General features: G+C 41.1%; 1 protein-coding gene across 1 annotated transcript in view; it reads right to left on the bottom strand.

Annotated features, from left to right (window-relative positions):
- Nucleotides 1–726: 726 nt before the first annotated feature.
- Nucleotides 727–18102, bottom strand: part of noxred1 (NADP-dependent oxidoreductase domain containing 1) — a 17492-nt gene continuing 116 nt past the window's right edge. The window contains exons 2-6 of the mRNA XM_062522215.1: nt 16124–16299; nt 14341–14521; nt 10864–11012; nt 6241–6430; nt 727–935 (exon numbers count right to left, since the gene is read on the bottom strand). Of these exons, the coding sequence (XP_062378199.1) occupies nt 776–935; nt 6241–6430; nt 10864–11012; nt 14341–14521; nt 16124–16299 (856 nt within the window). The 3' untranslated portion in view covers nt 727–775. The remainder of the gene's footprint in view (nt 936–6240; nt 6431–10863; nt 11013–14340; nt 14522–16123; nt 16300–18102) is intronic.

Here is an 18102-nt window from a genome sequence, read left to right as displayed (position 1 = left end):
TTCCTCCCGCCCCCAGTGTCTCTATCTGCTATTGCAACCTTGCAGTTTGTTCAGGAGACGATCGTTCCCTGTTTACATCTGGAAGGCTGAGACGCATAAAGAACAAGGAGAACCACGCTTGCAATTTATATATTTATATATAGCCTATATATGTATAAATATACACGCTAAAGCTGTTGGGGAAGCTCTGCAGAGAAATATGCAAGCATAAAACGAGCGAAAATGAAAAACGAAACCGAAACTTAAGATGAAATCGCCAATCCTGCATAGTTTCTCTTTAAGTTGACAGACATACACATCACAAGGACATGAACACACAAAAAGAACACACATTGTGCCATACTAAATGGTCAGGGAAATAGTAAATCAACTGTGTAAATAATGACTAATAAATGGCAAGATGATGGAAATGAGGATGGGAATGCACATTTCTGTAGCAGGCTTTCTGCTGTAAAGATAATGAATCCCTATTCATCCATGTGACACTTCTTGTAGTGTTTTGTGGTACCTCTCATTGCAGGGCATAACATAAAAACTCACCCCACACTGCCAACACCTGTAACCTATTTTGTCTGATGGCTGCTTTTAGATCTGTCACGCGCACCTGCCGAGTGGAGAGAATTCGCATGGCTCTGCCTATTCTCATTACAGTGCATGAAAATGTTCAGTTCAGAATTTCAGTGTGAAATAAATGAAAAGAACAGATGTACAGTATATTGTTGCATATCTTGAATTTAATGTATTCAACAGCAAACCACTTCAGTTGATGTTGATTTCACTGGCAGCTGATTTCCTGCTCCTTATCGCCCTCTGGTGTTAGGGTTGTGAGATAAACGCTTAACAGGTGCTTCCTTAGACCAGAGCTGCTACTCAGGTGCCATGACAACGGAGTGTCCCTGGACTGTACATCGATCAAACTGATCCAGGGAAGGGGTCTGCACACACACACACACACACACACAAACACACAAACACACAAAAAAACGCACACATGGCACAGTGGATGAGAGGGTGAGCATGAACACATGCCTGTTATATACTAACCATACTATATGTTATTTCCATTATGTGATATTCATTATTATTATATATTATTATATCATTATATTAATGGTATTATCATTATCATTATATTATCATTATATTATCATGAACACATGCATATTATATAGTAACCATACTATTATAATAGATATATTAGATAGATAGATAGATAGATATATTAATAGATTATATCCATTCTGTGATGTTCATTATAGATAAACACATTCCTATTATACCCATTCTGTGATATTCATTATAGATAAACACATTCACATTAGGGGTGTAAACATTTACCATTACGTATCGTTATAGATAAACACATTCACTTTATTACGTATCGTTATTGATAAACACATTCACTTAATTACGTATCATTACAGATAAGCAAATTCACATTAGGAGTGTAAAGATTCACCATTACGTATCGTTATAGATAAACACGTTCACATTAGGGGTGTAAAGATTCACCATTATGTATCGTTATAGATAACCACATTCACATTAGGGGTGTACATATCGTTATAGATGAACACATTCACATTAGGGGTGTAAAGATTCACCATTATGTATCGTTATAGATAACCACATTCACATTAGGGGTGTAAAGATTCAGCATTACGTATCGTTATAGATAACCACATTCACATTAGGGGTGTAAAGATTCACCATTACGTACCGTTATAGATAAACACATTCACATTAGGGGTGTACGTACCGTTATAGATAAACACATTCACGTTAGGGGTGTACGTATCGTTAGATGAACACATTCACATTAGGGGTGTAAAGATTCACCATTACGTACCGTTATAGATAACCACATTCACACTAGGGGTGTAAACAACCGATTTGAACTTTAACAATGCCAGTAGCGATGGATGGTGACCCCTTGGATCGTTTTAAAAGTACTAAGCAACAAACTAGCACACACGCTATGCACTGGTCGATGAACCAATTTCAAAATGACAAATCGATCTAAAGCTGCAGTGGAAGACTTAATATTACAAATAATGTTTCTTTCAAAATCATAAGAGCGACCCTGATTCACTAGCACACTTCAACAGAGCAGCCAGCCTTCTCCAACGAGGGTAAGTAGTCTCTGCCACAGTGGCAACATAGTATCACACACCAGCACACACACACACAATGCTGTCACTGCCACAGTGGCAACAAAGTATCACATACCTGCACACACACACCTGCACACACACACACACACACACACACACACACACACACAATGCTGTCACTGCCACAGTAGCAACAAACTAGCACGCACACACACTAGGGCAGGGGTTTTCAAAGTGGGTGCCGTGACGCATGCTCAGGGGTGCCGCGGAATGGTCTAAGGCTTGATCATTTAATGACATTTTAAAAAGGATAATATCCATTTCAAAATTCATTTTATTGCACTATCAATTAAAAACGTATTTGCAGCACAAACAACAATAGGCTACAGTTTACTGTATCGTACTGTGCTGTATGTAGGCTAATTATTGTTAATGCCCTACGTAACGTCAACAACAGTTCGTTCGGTGAGTTCGTTCGTTATTCCGTATGGCGGAGTGCAGGTATAGGCGCAATGGATACATTTTTAAAGAGAACGCCATGCACCTCCACAGGGACAGACCTCGGAATCTGACCAGACGAAATCAGCAAAGAGAAAAGTGAGGCAATATAACGATTCCTACCTCCAGTATGGGTTCACTTGGGGTGGCGAGGTAACGTGTCCCACACCAGTATGCCTGGTCTGCGGGGAGACGTGGGCTAACGTTGGCTACGGCTATTGGGGAAGTTTGCGCTTAAAATACGAGTCCACTTATGCTAGTGGCCTTTGCCAGCTGCTCGCTGACGTGAGATGTCGATGAGGACAAATTTACAGAGAACTTTTTATTTTGCAAAGAACTGGCCAACCATGCTGCCGGAGATGAGATATTCAGGGTGACAGATTAATACTTCTATAATATAATAATCTTAGCTGGGATATGTGCGTAAGTGTATGCACTGCCACTGACGGGGCGGCCTCGATGACATGTCGGTTCAAAGGCTTCGTAACGAAAGCTATGCAACAGAATCCTGCCATGGTAGCGATGCATTGCATGTTGCATCGAGGACCTGACGGATGTATTGAATCAAGTCGTAAAAATAGTTAATTACGTTAAATCACGTCCCCTTCAAACAAGGGCGTAGGTTTGGTCTCAGCTTTGGGGGGGGACACCCAGAAGTGAACTTTTACTGGGAAGACTGTAATTCATTTTGATGGTAGTTAGATAGACCATAGTTTAGGAATAATGTCTATAAATTTATGAGACATAATACATAAATACCTGAGACTGTGTAATGCTGAACAAACAACATTTTATTAACATAAATTATTATGGACATTATACTAGCAAAACTGCCACAGGGAAGTACTTTCAGAACTGGTCTAGCAATGCAATGACAGTTCTTCATTAAACTGTGAATTCGGTGGTCTCCCTTTTATTTCTCTGCATTGTATGGGCTACACACTAATACATTACAGAATGAATATAGAAACGAAAATGTCTCAGATCCACTGTTTATTGTGACTGTAAGATTCTAACTTAAGGTAGGCTAATTAAGCCTACTTGGTGACTTGGTAAGGAAACATTGGCATTCTATCAAGATAGAGCAACTTCTATGCCACTATCCGTGCTGCACACCCCTAATCAATGCTCCTAACCTTGGTTGAAATATTACAGACGCTAGGTTTAGCTGTAACAACATCCTGGGTAACATATAGCCTACTATCACTAGTTAATAATATTTTCCACGGTACAATCTAAATGTGAAAGTCTGGTCACTAACGTTACCACTGCGAGTTTGTGTGGCTATAGTTATTTGCTTTGTGAAAACGCTTTATGTCCCCTTTGTATGTTCCCTCTTGGGTGGCACAGATGATCTACAAAGTACAAAAAGGGGCAAACATATACGTGCTGAAGAGTTAAGGGAATGTTAAAATGTTTTACTCTGGCCTTTATGGGGTATGTATTGGCAGACAGCCTCGGTAACTTACCGTTATTGTCGACACCCGCACACACGTTTGTCTGCCAGTCAGACTCTGCTAATCTGCTTTGACACTCTCGCGTCCCGTGCGTGTAGCGTTTTCAGCCAATCAAATCACGGCGTGCTCTGTAGGCCTACTGTCGTGCTGGCCGTCGGAACGCAAAAATAAGTTCGCTGAAATATTGGGGGGGACAATTTTGTCATCTTAAAATATTGAATGGGACTAGTCCCATGCATCCCCCCCTAAACCTACGCCAGTGCCTTCAAACACGGTTATTCACTGCCCTCTGCAGTGAAGTGGGTTCAGACTGCACACCGAGGTCAGGTGGTCACGTTGTCTCTTCACATCCTGATCACCATTTATTCAAAAGTTCAATTAAATGAGTTGAATGAGAGTAGTTAATTTGAATAAAACAAAAAAAGACTTCAAAGAAAAATAACTGCACCTTATCATAGTAATGCCTATAATAAAAGCAGTTTTGGCCTATCCAACATATCACAAGGTTAAAGAAAATGGCATGAAGTACAAATATAGCAAAGGAGGTTGAGAGTAAAAAGTAAAAAAAAAAAGAATAGGGGTGCCGTAAGCCAGAAAAGTTTGGGAATCACTGCACTAGGGATCGACCAATATGTTTTTTTCAGGGCCGATACCGATATCAATTATTACCAAAAAATGAGGCCGATTACAGATATGTAAAACCGATATTTCAGTTGTCAAAAAGGGGGTAGATAGTGAAATGTAATAAAAATTAATAATTCTAAAGCATTTAATTATGCAAATGTATCTTTCTTCTTTTGTTACTCTATCAACTTGCAGTGTAGATCATGTGTATCATATTAATCCAAGAGCTGAATTAACTACAGGGCTGTGTGCTTGTGAACCTAAAGTCTATTGTATAACTTCATAGAGGTGATATTTAGTATCATTCTGTACAGTATCAATCACACCACTGCAATGCTACAGCGGACTGTACTGCCACCTTGTGGTGGTAAGTTGTAATACAGTTGTAATACATTTCATGCAGAGCGTGAATCAGGCAACGCGTGAAAGAAACGGCCATCACATGTAACGCCTATTGTAACTTGACAATACGTTTTCCAACTGGCGAGAGTTTAGATTATGTTTAGCCTACAGCTAGAGCCTTGATAGTATAGGTGTCAGTCTAAGATAGGTTGTAAGTGCAGCAAGCTGACTCACTAGCTTAGGACTTCAAAGTTCTTTTGTACTCAACACAAAACACCAGAAAATTAAAAGTCTTGAATCCAACGTTCTTCGTTGGTCTGTTTACTTGTAGATTTCAAATCATACAGCATACATAAACTTAGAATCTTTACTTTTCTCCAGTGTAGTTTAGTGTGTAGCGTGTAGGTCAAAAGACTGTGTTGCTCTAAAGTCCAGCAGCTTCTGACTGTTTCGCGGGGTTCTATACTTTTATACTAAATCTAACAGCCAATCAAATTAGACTATTCTGAATAACTGATGAACTGCTTACATTCAACAGAGGTTTTCTTATGCATTTACAAATAAAATAAAAATAGAAAAGTAGAAATGGCTTCAACAATAGGTTAACTAAATTAGTAAAAATCACTAACGTGCATCACTTGCGACTTAGCTAAATGGAGGGAGTGAGCGCTTTACTTATGGAACCGGATCAAAGTGTCAATATTGCAAAGTGTTTTTGCAACTTCAGTGTAGAGATTCATTGCAACTTCTTTCGAAGTTTTCGGGACAGTGATCTCGACCACAGAATGTGAAATGCAGGGAGTGAGAGGCGCTTTACAGACAAAGTAGCGCGTTTCATTCTTTATCCATTTCAATGTCGGCTTATCCGTGGAAAATATGACAGATACCGATTATTCTAAAAATGCTAAATATCAGCCATAATAATCGGCCCGGCCAATAATTTGTCGACCCCTAACGCACACACACACACAATGCTGTCACTGCCACATGATGTCACGGTGGTAAATCCCACCCTGTCTGCAACAAGTCGGACAGAATTTCTAACCAGTTTGCAATTCGTCTGTCCCAGTATGCACCGTGTTCAACCCAGCATGCATCACATCAAGTCAGATCTGTGCAGGTGTTCAGGTGTTCAACCCAGCATGCATCACATCAAGTCTGATCTGCACAGATCTTCAGGAAGTCGAATGCGCCTAATGACTCACCTGGGAGGGGACAGAGTGGAGGCACATGATTGGCTGATGAAAGGCTGGATTGACAGGTCGGAATCAGACTGGTGCCCTAGGACCTGGTTGAGGAGCTGTAGTGCCCCCTCTGGTGGCAGCACAGAACTGCACATGTTCAGCAGGGAGTACAGTACTGCTGGCAGCCATCCAGTTCCCAGACGCACCCCACCTGAGAAATAAACATTCAACATCTCACCTGAGAAATAAACATTCAACACCCCACCTGAGAAACACACATTCAACATCTCAACTGAGAAATAAACATTCAACATCTCACCTGAGAAATAAACATTCAACATCCCACCTGAGAAATAAACATTCAACATCTCACCTGAGAAATAAACATTCAACATCTCACCTGAGAAATACACATTCAACATCTCACCTGAGAAATAAACATTCAACATCTCACCTGAGAAATAAACATTCAACATCTCACCTGAGAAATAAACATTCCACATCTCACCTGAGAAATAAACATTCAACATCTCAACTGAGAAACATTCAACATCCCACCTGAGAAATAAACATTCAACACCCCACCTGAGAAATAAACATTCAACATCTCAACTGAGAAATAAACATTCAACATCCCACCTGAGAAACATTCAACATCTCACCTGAGAAATAAACATTCAACATCTCACCTGAGAAATAAACATTCAACATCTCACCTGAGAAATAAACATTCAACATCCCACCTGAGAAATAAACATTCAACATCTCACCTGAGAAACACACTACACCACTACAGAGCACGTCTACACACTACACTTATAGAATATATACAGCATGTCTACACACTACACCACTTATAAAATATATACAGCATGTCTACACACTACACCACTTATAAAATATATACAGCATGTCTACACACTACACCATTTATAGAATATATACACCATGTCTACACACTACACCCTATATACAGCATGTCTACACACTACACCCCTTATAGAATATATACAGCATGTCTACACACTACACCACTTATAAAATATATACAGCATGTCTACACACTACACCATTTATAGAATATATACACCATGTCTACACACTACACCCTATATACAGCATGTCTACACACTACACCACTTATAGAATATATACAGCATGTCTACACACTACACCACTTATAGAATATATACAGCATGTCTACACACTACACCACTATATACAGCATGTCTACACACTACACCACTATATACAGCATGTCTACACACTACACCACTTATAGAATATATACAGCATGTCTACACACTACACCACTTATAGAATACATACAGCATGTCTACACACTACACTTATAGAATATATACAGCATGTCTACACACTACACCACTATATACAGCATGTCTACACACTACACCACTATATACAGCATGTCTACACACTACACCACTTATAGAATATATACAACATGTCTACACACTACACCACTATATACAGCATGTCTACACACTACACCACTTATAGAATATATACAGCATGTCTACACACTACACCACTATATACAGCATGTCTACACACTACACCACTTATAGAATATATACAGCATGTCTACACACTACACCACTTATAGAATATATACAGCATGTCTACACACTACACCACTATATACAGCATGTCTACACACTACACTACTTATAGAATATATACAGCATGTCTACACACTACACCATTTATAGAATATATACACCATGTCTACACACTACACCCTATATACAGCATGTCTACACACTACACCCTATATACAGCATGTCTACACACTACACCACTTATAGAATATATACAGCATGTCTACACACTACACCACTTATAGAATATATACAGCATGTCTACACACTACACCACTATATACAGCATGTCTACACACTACACCACTTATAGAATATATACAGCATGTCTACACACTACACCACTTATAGAATATATACAGCATGTCTACACACTACACCACTTATAGAATATATACAGCATGTCTACACACTACACCACTATATACAGCATGTCTACACACTACACCACTTATAGAATATATACAGCATGTCTACAGACTACACCACTTATAGAATATATACAGCATGTCTACAGACTACACCACTATATACAGCATGTCTACACACTACACCACTATACAGCATGTCTACACACTACACTTATAGAATATATACAGCATGTCTACACACTACACCACTATATACAGTATGTCTACAGACTACACCACTTATAGAATATATACAGCACGTCTACACACTACACCACTTATAGAATATATACAGCATGTCTACACACTAACCACTTATAGAATATATACAGCATGTCTACACACTACACCACTTATAGAATATATACAGCACGTCTACACACTACACCCTATATAGAGCATGTCTAACACACTTTATTTCTCTTCCCTTTCCCCTATACCTCACTTGTGAGGTGAACCATTACCAGTCATCAGCCATCTTTGTGCCTGGCCCTCATCACACCTGAAGTCCCATCCCCCTGAGTGCCATTACCATCGTCATCCCTATGACTGCCCTACCATCGCCTGCTGTGGTTCCCCGCCCGGATCCCCGGCCCACGCATCCCAGTGACCCATTACCTTTTGAAATTACTAATGGATTACTAATGGACTATTTATTCCCTATACTGGACTGTTTGAACCTTCTGATACTACAAATGACTTTACTCTACTTAACTGACCCTAGGCAGATGGGTTGGGCCCTGTCTGAGGTTTCTTCCTATATGTATCTCCAATTCTAGGGAGTTTTTCCTTGCCCCTGTTGCTCATGGGCTCTCTCTGAAGGTTTAACACTCTGTAAAGCGCCAAGAGACATGTGTAAAGTGTTGGCGCTCTATAAATAAAATAAAATTGAATTGAATTGAATGTCTACACACTACACCACTATATACAGCATGTCTACACACTACACCACTTATAGAATATATACATCATGTCTACACACTACAACACTTATAGAATATATACAGCATGTCTACACACTACACCACTATATACATCATGTCTACACACTACACCACTTATAGAATATATACATCATGTCTACACACTACACCACTTATAGAATATATACAGCATGTCTACACACTACACCACTTATAGAATATATACAGCATGTCTACACACTACACCACTATATACAGCATGTCTACACACTACACCACTTATAGAATATATACAGCATGTCTACACACTACACCACTTATAGAATATATACAGCATGTCTACACACTACACCACTTATAGAATATATACAGCATGTCTACACACTACACCACTTATAGAATATATACAGCATGTCTACACACTACACCACTATATACAGCATGTCTACACACTACACCACTTATAGAATATATACAGCATGTCTACACACTACACCACTTATAGAATATATACAGCATGTCTACACACTACACCACTTATAGAATATATACAGCATGTCTACACACTACACCACTATATACAGCATGTCTACACACTACACCACTTATAGAATATATACAGCATGTCTACACACTACACCACTATATACAGCATGTCTACACACTACACCACTTATAGAATATATACAGCATGTCTACACACTACACCACTTATAAAATATATACAGCATGTCTACACACTACACCACTATATACAGCATGTCTACACACTACACCCCTTATAGAATATATACAGCATGTCTACACACTACACCACTTATAAAATATATACAGCATGTCTACACACTACACCACTATATACAGCATGTCTACACACTACACCCCTTATAGAATATATACAGCATGTCTACACACTACACCACTATATACAGCATGTCTACACACTACACCCCTTATAGAATATATACAGCATGTCTACACACTACACCACTTATAGAATATATACAGCATGTCTACACACTACACCACTATATACAGCATGTCTACACACTACACTTAATGTGTATAGTTAGTGTCCCTGTGCTTGTCTACTTTCCAGAACCACACACATTCATATAAAGGCTACAATAATAATGTCAACAACTCCATTCCTACCTGCAATAAATACAACTAATGAGTGTACATCATCTCCAGCATTTTAATCCAATGCACCACAGCGGCTACTAATTGTTACTGATTAGTAACAGCCACTCTCCCTAACAGCAGGGATTACACACACACACACACACACACAGGTCAAAATTAATTTGGAGCGCACACACACACACACACACACACAAGTCAAAATGACTTGGGAACACACACACACACACACACACACACACACACACACACACACACACACACACACACACACACACACACACACACACAAGTCAAAATGATTTGGGAACACACACACACACACACACACACACACACACACACACACAGGTCAAAATGACTTGGGAACACACACACACACACACACACACACACAGGTCAAAATGACTTGGGAACACACACACACACACACACACACACACACTCACACACACATGTCAAAATGACTTGGGAACACACACACACCCTCACACACAGGTCAAAATGACTTGGGAACTGACACACAAAGAGGTCATAATGACTCACAGCTCATGGATAAGGGACAGGAAGCTGCAATTGCCTCCACATCCTTAAGAGCAGCCATCACAGAAGGCGGGCCCTGCCATTCAGCATCACCCGGCACAAGCTGATAGGCTGGTCTGAGGATGGAGGTGTGGCCAAGCAGCTGAGACAACCTGACAAGAAAGCCAGATGGCAGATGAACCAATCAGAGTGGAGCCAAGAAAACATCCCAGCAGCGGCAAACATTGGCGTACATTTGCAAACATTTTTCCGTTAGTCTTGAGTTTTTCGCCGAACGTTTGCAAACAATCGCAAACAGCCAACAGGCGGTCGGGGACTCGAGTCTGTTTGGTGTGTCCCGTGCCGTCGCCAGTCGGCGTCGGGTTAGTTTTTGCCGACTCGACATGTAGACTCGGCCAGTGGACATCCGACTCGACATGTAGACTCGGCCAGTGGACATCGGCCTCAATGACCAATCTGACTGGTGGAGTCCTACCCTTCTAATCATCACAGACCGTTGCTAGGTAGCAAAGGACTTGTTCATAGGAATAATTAGGTATTTACACTTTAAGTCCGTTTGCTGTATTGCCTAGCATGAAAACGAGTGTTTGACACCGAAATCTCGACGATTGAGCCTGTTTGTGGAATTTGGCAGCTTTAGAACGGAGCTCTGTATTGCTTTAACATTGCTCGCTTTGTGCATGGACTATTCTGTCCTTAAAACACCCCTAAACGTTCGTTTTTAAAAATGTGCAGCTCACCGAGTTCACCGGCTACTAGTCGGAAAATACCGAACTATTCCTTTAAACTGTTTAAACTGTGTTATTTCAGGTTCGCCAACATCCTACTTAGCTAGCGAACATGACTAGCAATTCCCATTCGCTTTTTGTTTACTGTGCTAGCATTAGCTAGCTAGCTAGGTTAACGGGCGAAAAAGTTATTTATTCCTTGCCCAAGAGTGTTTCATTGGCATCACACACAAGCAATGACAATAAAATAGTACACAATAAGTAAGGGATAACGGCCGACGAGGTGACCGGTTCGATGGAAATAATGGCTAGGTGGAGGTCTAGAACTCCGGCGATGTGCGAAGCACGGAGACGGAGTTACCTCCGCCGTGCCATTATTTCCATCGAACCGGTCGACCTCGAAGGCCGTTATCCCGCTTATCTCCCGTTTGTATTCATAACCTGTATATTTAGAACATAGTTTTATTCCACCGTTGCGTCCGTTAACATCGCTAAAACTGTCTTGACTGTGGGACTACTTTCCGCCACATATCAACTTTCTACTTGCAGGACAAAACTGCCGTTACTAGTTCTAAATGGATGGTTGCTATGGCCAAAAGCCAGTCGTTAGTTCTAAATGGCTGGTTGCTACGGCCAAAAGCCAGTCGTTAGTTCTATCTCTGCCGTTGTCAAGCGGGCATTTCCCAGGATTCTGATTAACTTTAACTTTGAAAGATCGCTACTTTTATAGCCTACATGGCATCCAACTAGCTACAATCCACCTCCGTCATATGCTACAATGTTACTATGGTTCTGCACGTCTGTATTTCAGCTTGGATGCAACGTGACAGTTCATTTAAACTTCGCAACGAGTTTGGCGAATTAATATTCAAGTGTGATACGGGAACTACTTCGAAGGTAGCAGGTTATGTACGGGATAATGGACGACACGCCGTGCGGTTATTCAAAGTTAATGCACGTTCTAGACGGTGATACGGCCCGACGCGAAGCGGAGGGACGTTCCGTCTAGAAAAGTGCATTAACTTTGAATAACCGCACGGCGTGAAGTCCATTATCCCGCTTATTCCACTGTTGCCACTTGGGTTGTGTTCGTTTACGGTGCTAATTTAAATGTTTTAATCGCTAGAACTGCATTGTTTGTAGAACTACTTCTCCCAGACACATTTCAGCTAATTTCTCAAACTGCGGTTACTAGTTCTAAATGGATTGTTGCTATGGCCAAAAGCCAGTCGTTAGTTCTAATCTCCCGTTGTCAAGCTGGCATATCCCAGGATTCTGATGAGCGTTAACTTTGAAAGATTGCTATTTTTCATAGCCTACTGCCACCTAACTAGCTAAATGACACCTCTGTCGTATGCTAAACGTTACTATGATCTGAACGTCTGTATTTTACAGCTTGTATGTAACGTGACAGTGCATTTAAACTTCACAACGAGTTTGGCGAATTAATATTCAAGTGTGATACGGTCAAAAACAATGGAACTACTTCATAGCCGTGCGTATATCTAAAGTTAATGCACACCCTTATAGAACGCAGGACAATGGGGAACTCAACCGAGCAGTGGAATAAACGAAGTTAATGGCCACCCCATTAGCCAATCAGAGAAGAGAATTCCATTGTTGAGGGAGATAAATAATTATATTTATATTTTCATGTTGCTTAATCAGAGAATCCTGCTTGATAACTACTCAGCTGACTCTGAAGCCTGCAGTTACAGGTAATGTGTCACACCTTGCGCACGCGTCGCTTCGGTGTGTTCAGTGGCACTTTGACCGTCCAGGGGAGACGGGAGCCTGACTGATGGTCCGACTGCTTTTCTGCCGTCAGGTTGGTGTGTTCCGGCCCCTTTAATCAGATGCTCTCTGTTTTTATGTCTTGTCTTTTGATGTCTATATACTTTTCCTCCTTGCCTTTTTTATGCTCTTTGTTTTTGAATGTGAAGCACATTGAAATACTCTTTTGTATAAAATGCACTTTGAATTTAACCCACCACCACCTCACAACCTTGTGATGACTATCTGCCTTTGATGCTGGAGGACAGTTTCATCCATTAGCCCAACTGATGACCCAGCTGATGACCCAACTGATGACCGACCCAACTGCTGACCCAACTGATGACCCAGCTGGTGACCCAACTGCTGACCGACCCAACTGCTGACTCGACTGGTGACCCAACTGCTGACCAACCCAGCTGATGACCCAACTGCTGACCCAACTGATGACCCAACTGCTGACTCGACTGGTGACCCAACTGCTGACCAACCCAGCTGATGATCCAACTGCTGACCCAACTGATGACCCAACTGATGACCCAACTGATGACCAACCCAACTGCTGACCGAGCTGATGACCCAACTGCTGACCAACCCAATTGATGACCCAACTACTGACCCAACTGCTGACCAACCCAACTGATGACCCAACTGCTGACTCGACTGGTGACCCAACTGATGACCAACCCAGCTGATGACCCAACTGATGACCAACCCAACTGCTGACCCAGCTGATGACCCAACTGATGACCCAACTGCTGACCCAACTGATGACCCAACTGATGACCAACCCAACTGCTGACCCAGCTGATGACCCAACTGATGACCCAACTGATGACCCAACTGATGAACCAACTGCTGACCAACCCAGCTGCTGACCAACCCAACTCCTGACCCAACTGCTGACCCAACTCGTGACCGACCCAACTGCTGACCCAACTGGTGACCAACCCAACTGCTGACCCAACTGGTGACCCACCTCTTCACAGGAGCATTAGAGACGAAGCTGTACACAACGCAGTGACGAGGCAGGTGTGCTCTGATGTCATCACACACCTGTGACAGGTGGCACGGCAGGCAGCACAGGAACAGCACGTCCGCCCAGGAAGCTAGCCGCTGGTTGTCATAGAAACATTCTATCTCCATCAGAGAGAGTTCCTCTGGGGGAGAAACAAGGGACCAGTGAATCTTCCCTGATCAGCTTCACTGCCACTGTGCAGAGCGCATCCAACACATTAGCAGTTAGCATCCAACCAGAAGCACAGGTTGACATATGGGATCATTCCGTGTGAAAACACCCAATTTCAGCAAAATTTGTCAGGTCACCCTCTCCAAAAAAATCGGACAAAATTCACAGGTCTTTGTAGACCAAATCTATGCATATGTCGTAAATAGTATACAGTGCCCTCCAAAAGTATTGGAACACATGTTTAAAGTTAAATATAAAATCATCTTTTGGAAATTGATCTTAAAGGAATAGTTCAGAATTTTGGACATAGGACCTCATTTCCAACTTAGTCAGGGTGATATAGGTCGGTGGAGATAGTTTTCAGTGAATTTCTGCCCTTCCTTATGTTGCAGCATTCGTCTGGTGCTAATCTGGTGCCGAGATAACGCAAGTCAACGGTAACATGCAGCCTGCCACTTAAAACAGTCTTAATTCACTCCACAGAACCCCCGAAACAAATAAATTATACTGTCAGACTATCGATGCACATGTCTGTGTTGATAGAACAATGTTAGAAATAAAACTAACCTTGCATCGCATTGCAATAGCCTATACTTTATTCCCTGTATGGCAGTAACGGATTGATATTGAGAAACTAGTCCCTCAAAATGTAATAAATATTTGAGTTGCAAGGTTAGTTTTATTTCTAAAATTATTCTATCAACACGGACATGTACAGTAGGTGTCGAAATGTGATGGCCATTTCTCTCACGCTTTGCATGATCCACGCCCTGCGTGAAATGTATTACAACTGTATTACAACTTACCGCCACAAGGTGGCAGTACAGTCCGCGGTAGCACTTTAGCGTTTTAGGACTCTTAATTTTTTTCAATAAAAGTAATTAACGCGGCATAGCCTAGGACAGCTTAAAATAATTTGAGAAGACTCCTAACTCACTAAGACATATTTACAAACCACTTTTAGTGGCATTTCATGTCGCGATGTAGTGAAATGTAGTAGGCCTACGTGCGGTTACAGCTGTAATGCGAGGGAATAATCGCATTGCAACTAAGGGATACAATAACGCCACCGACAATCAAAACCACCACTGCATGTAAACTAAATGTAACGTCTCATTGTAGGCCTAAATTAAATTAAATTGTTTCTGCTCTTTGCAAATGTCAATGTCAATTTATTTATATAGCACTTTAAAAAACAACCACAGTTGACCAAAGTGCTTTAAAACAGTCAGACAAACAAGAAACAACACTTGAAGCGCTCCTGCACGGTGTACTGCTCCCCGAGCGCCGCTGGTTGGGCATGCAGCTCACTGCTCTGGGTTACTGTGTGATTCACCTCACTGTGTGCTCACTGTGTGCTCACTGTTTGCTGTGTGTGTTCACTAATTCGGTTAAATTAGGTTAAATGCAGAGACTGAATTTCCCTCACGGGATTTTTTATACTTGTTGCTATATTTAAAAAGGATATAAATCAGTTGTGAGTTGTGGTTGTAATGAACAATCAAGAATTAATTTAGAATCCAAAAATAATTTCTGTGAAAGTGTCGTGTCTCGGGTCTTCTGGAGGACGTACGGAGTGTCTCGGGTCTTCTGGAGGAAACTCTGATGTTCGCAGGCGTGATGCCACTGCCCTCCTGCAGCGCTCGAGCCAGACGCTTGCCCAGGTGACCTCCGCCGATGACCCCCACGGTCAACTCGCCCAGGGCCCCTGCACCTGCGCTGCAGTCCGTCAGCTTCAACAGGTGTGTCCTGTGCAGATACAGTGTTGGTGTGAGAGAGAGTGAGCTGTTCGTTTACCATCAGCTCAACAAATACAGTGTTGGTGTGAGAGAGTGAGCTGTTCGTTTACCATCAGCTCAACAAATACAGTGTTGGTGTGAGAGAGTGATCTGATCATACCATCAGCTCAACAAATACAGTGTTGGTGTGAGAGAGAGTGAGCTGTTCGTTTACCATCAGCTCAACAAATACAGTGTTGGTGTGAGAGAGTGATCTGTTCTTTTACCATCAGCTCAACAAATACAGTGTTGGTGTGAGAGAGTGATCTGTTAGTTTACCATCAGCTCAACAAATACAGTGTTAGTGTGAGAGAGTGATCTGTTCTTTTACCATCAGCTCAACAAATACAGTGTTGGTGTGAGAGAGAGTGAGCTGTTCTTTTACCATCAGCTCAACAAATACAGTGTTGGTGTGAGAGAGAGTGAGCTGTTCTTTTACCATCAGTCAATAAATTCGTTTACCATCAACTCAAGATGAAAATCTTGCATAGTGTGCCTTTAAATATGTTTTATAACGGGCAGCTTATCATACTGTAGATAGGGGAGAGTGGGGTAAAGTGAGACATTTTTTACATTTGCTCCCCTCTAAGCGAGCTAAAATGATATATCGGTGAAATTGACACATTTCCCATTAATTCAGGATGTTTCCTTTCAATGGTAATGATCAGAATGTATTTTGGATGAAAGGCAGTGACAATATAATGTTTTTTAAAAAACATTATTATTATTATTATTATTATTTTTGAGTCAATCTCTTTTTGTCAGCTAGGCCTACCCTACAAATGAAATATGGAGTAATTTAGGTAGGCTATTTTACAAATTCACATTCACGTTTGGTATAGCACATACAGTTCCCTGTAGGCCAAAATCATATTAAGTTTTGGTCAACTTTTTGGTCAAGTTTTTGCAACTCTTATTTGAAGATTTGCGAAACATATGCGAATGATTTCGACCTGCTGCAAGTAGCGCCTATAAATAAAATGATTGCAATGATAGGCCTACATAATAAAATGATTGCAATGATAAATAATAAAATGATTGCAATAACAATAATAACATTATTATTATAAAATATCACAATAATAAAATGATTATTATAAAATATAACAATAATAAAATGACTGCACTCATACGACAGGGGCCTGGCCACTGGTGTCTAAAAAGAATGGTCAGACTGTTGCTATGGTGCCAATAAACTGAATTGAACGATTCTATTTGATAAACATACTGCAGACCAGAGACATATATACACCGTATCTATATGGCTCTGCTGCGGACATGCTTTTAAACAATAACGTTTCAGAACAGAACTCAGAGGAAGGGACGTGCATGATCCATAGTGGTAGGGCAGTAATTGTTAGGAAAGTAATAAAAAGTAAAAATAAACTATTACTATTGTAACGTTAAAGGAACACGTCACCGTTTTTTAACTACGTTATTCCCTTGACTAAGACGAGTTGATACATACCTCTCACGTTTCAATGCGTGCACTCACTGGCTCTGGCAGGCGGCGCAACTTTGATAGCACTTAGCTAGCCCAATGCACTCATTAGGATCCAAACAGAGATGAAGTTAGAAGCGACCAAACACCTCCATGTTTTCCCTATTAAAATACAGTTACACTAGTAGTCACATGACCAAGTATGGTGAGACAAAATAAAACGTGGTGCATTTCTAAGCAGGTAAGAGGGATAACTATATTGTGTGGCGGAATAACACTTGGGAGCACTTAGACTTGGCGCAGGGGGTTAGGTGTTGACAACAAACTGCACAA

Source organism: Sardina pilchardus, chromosome 20 (genome assembly GCF_963854185.1).
Source record: "Sardina pilchardus chromosome 20, fSarPil1.1, whole genome shotgun sequence".
Lineage (NCBI taxonomy): Eukaryota > Metazoa > Chordata > Actinopteri > Clupeiformes > Clupeidae > Sardina > Sardina pilchardus.
The sequence above is the reverse complement of the archived record's forward strand: the minus strand, read 5'-3'. Positions and strand labels throughout refer to the sequence as shown.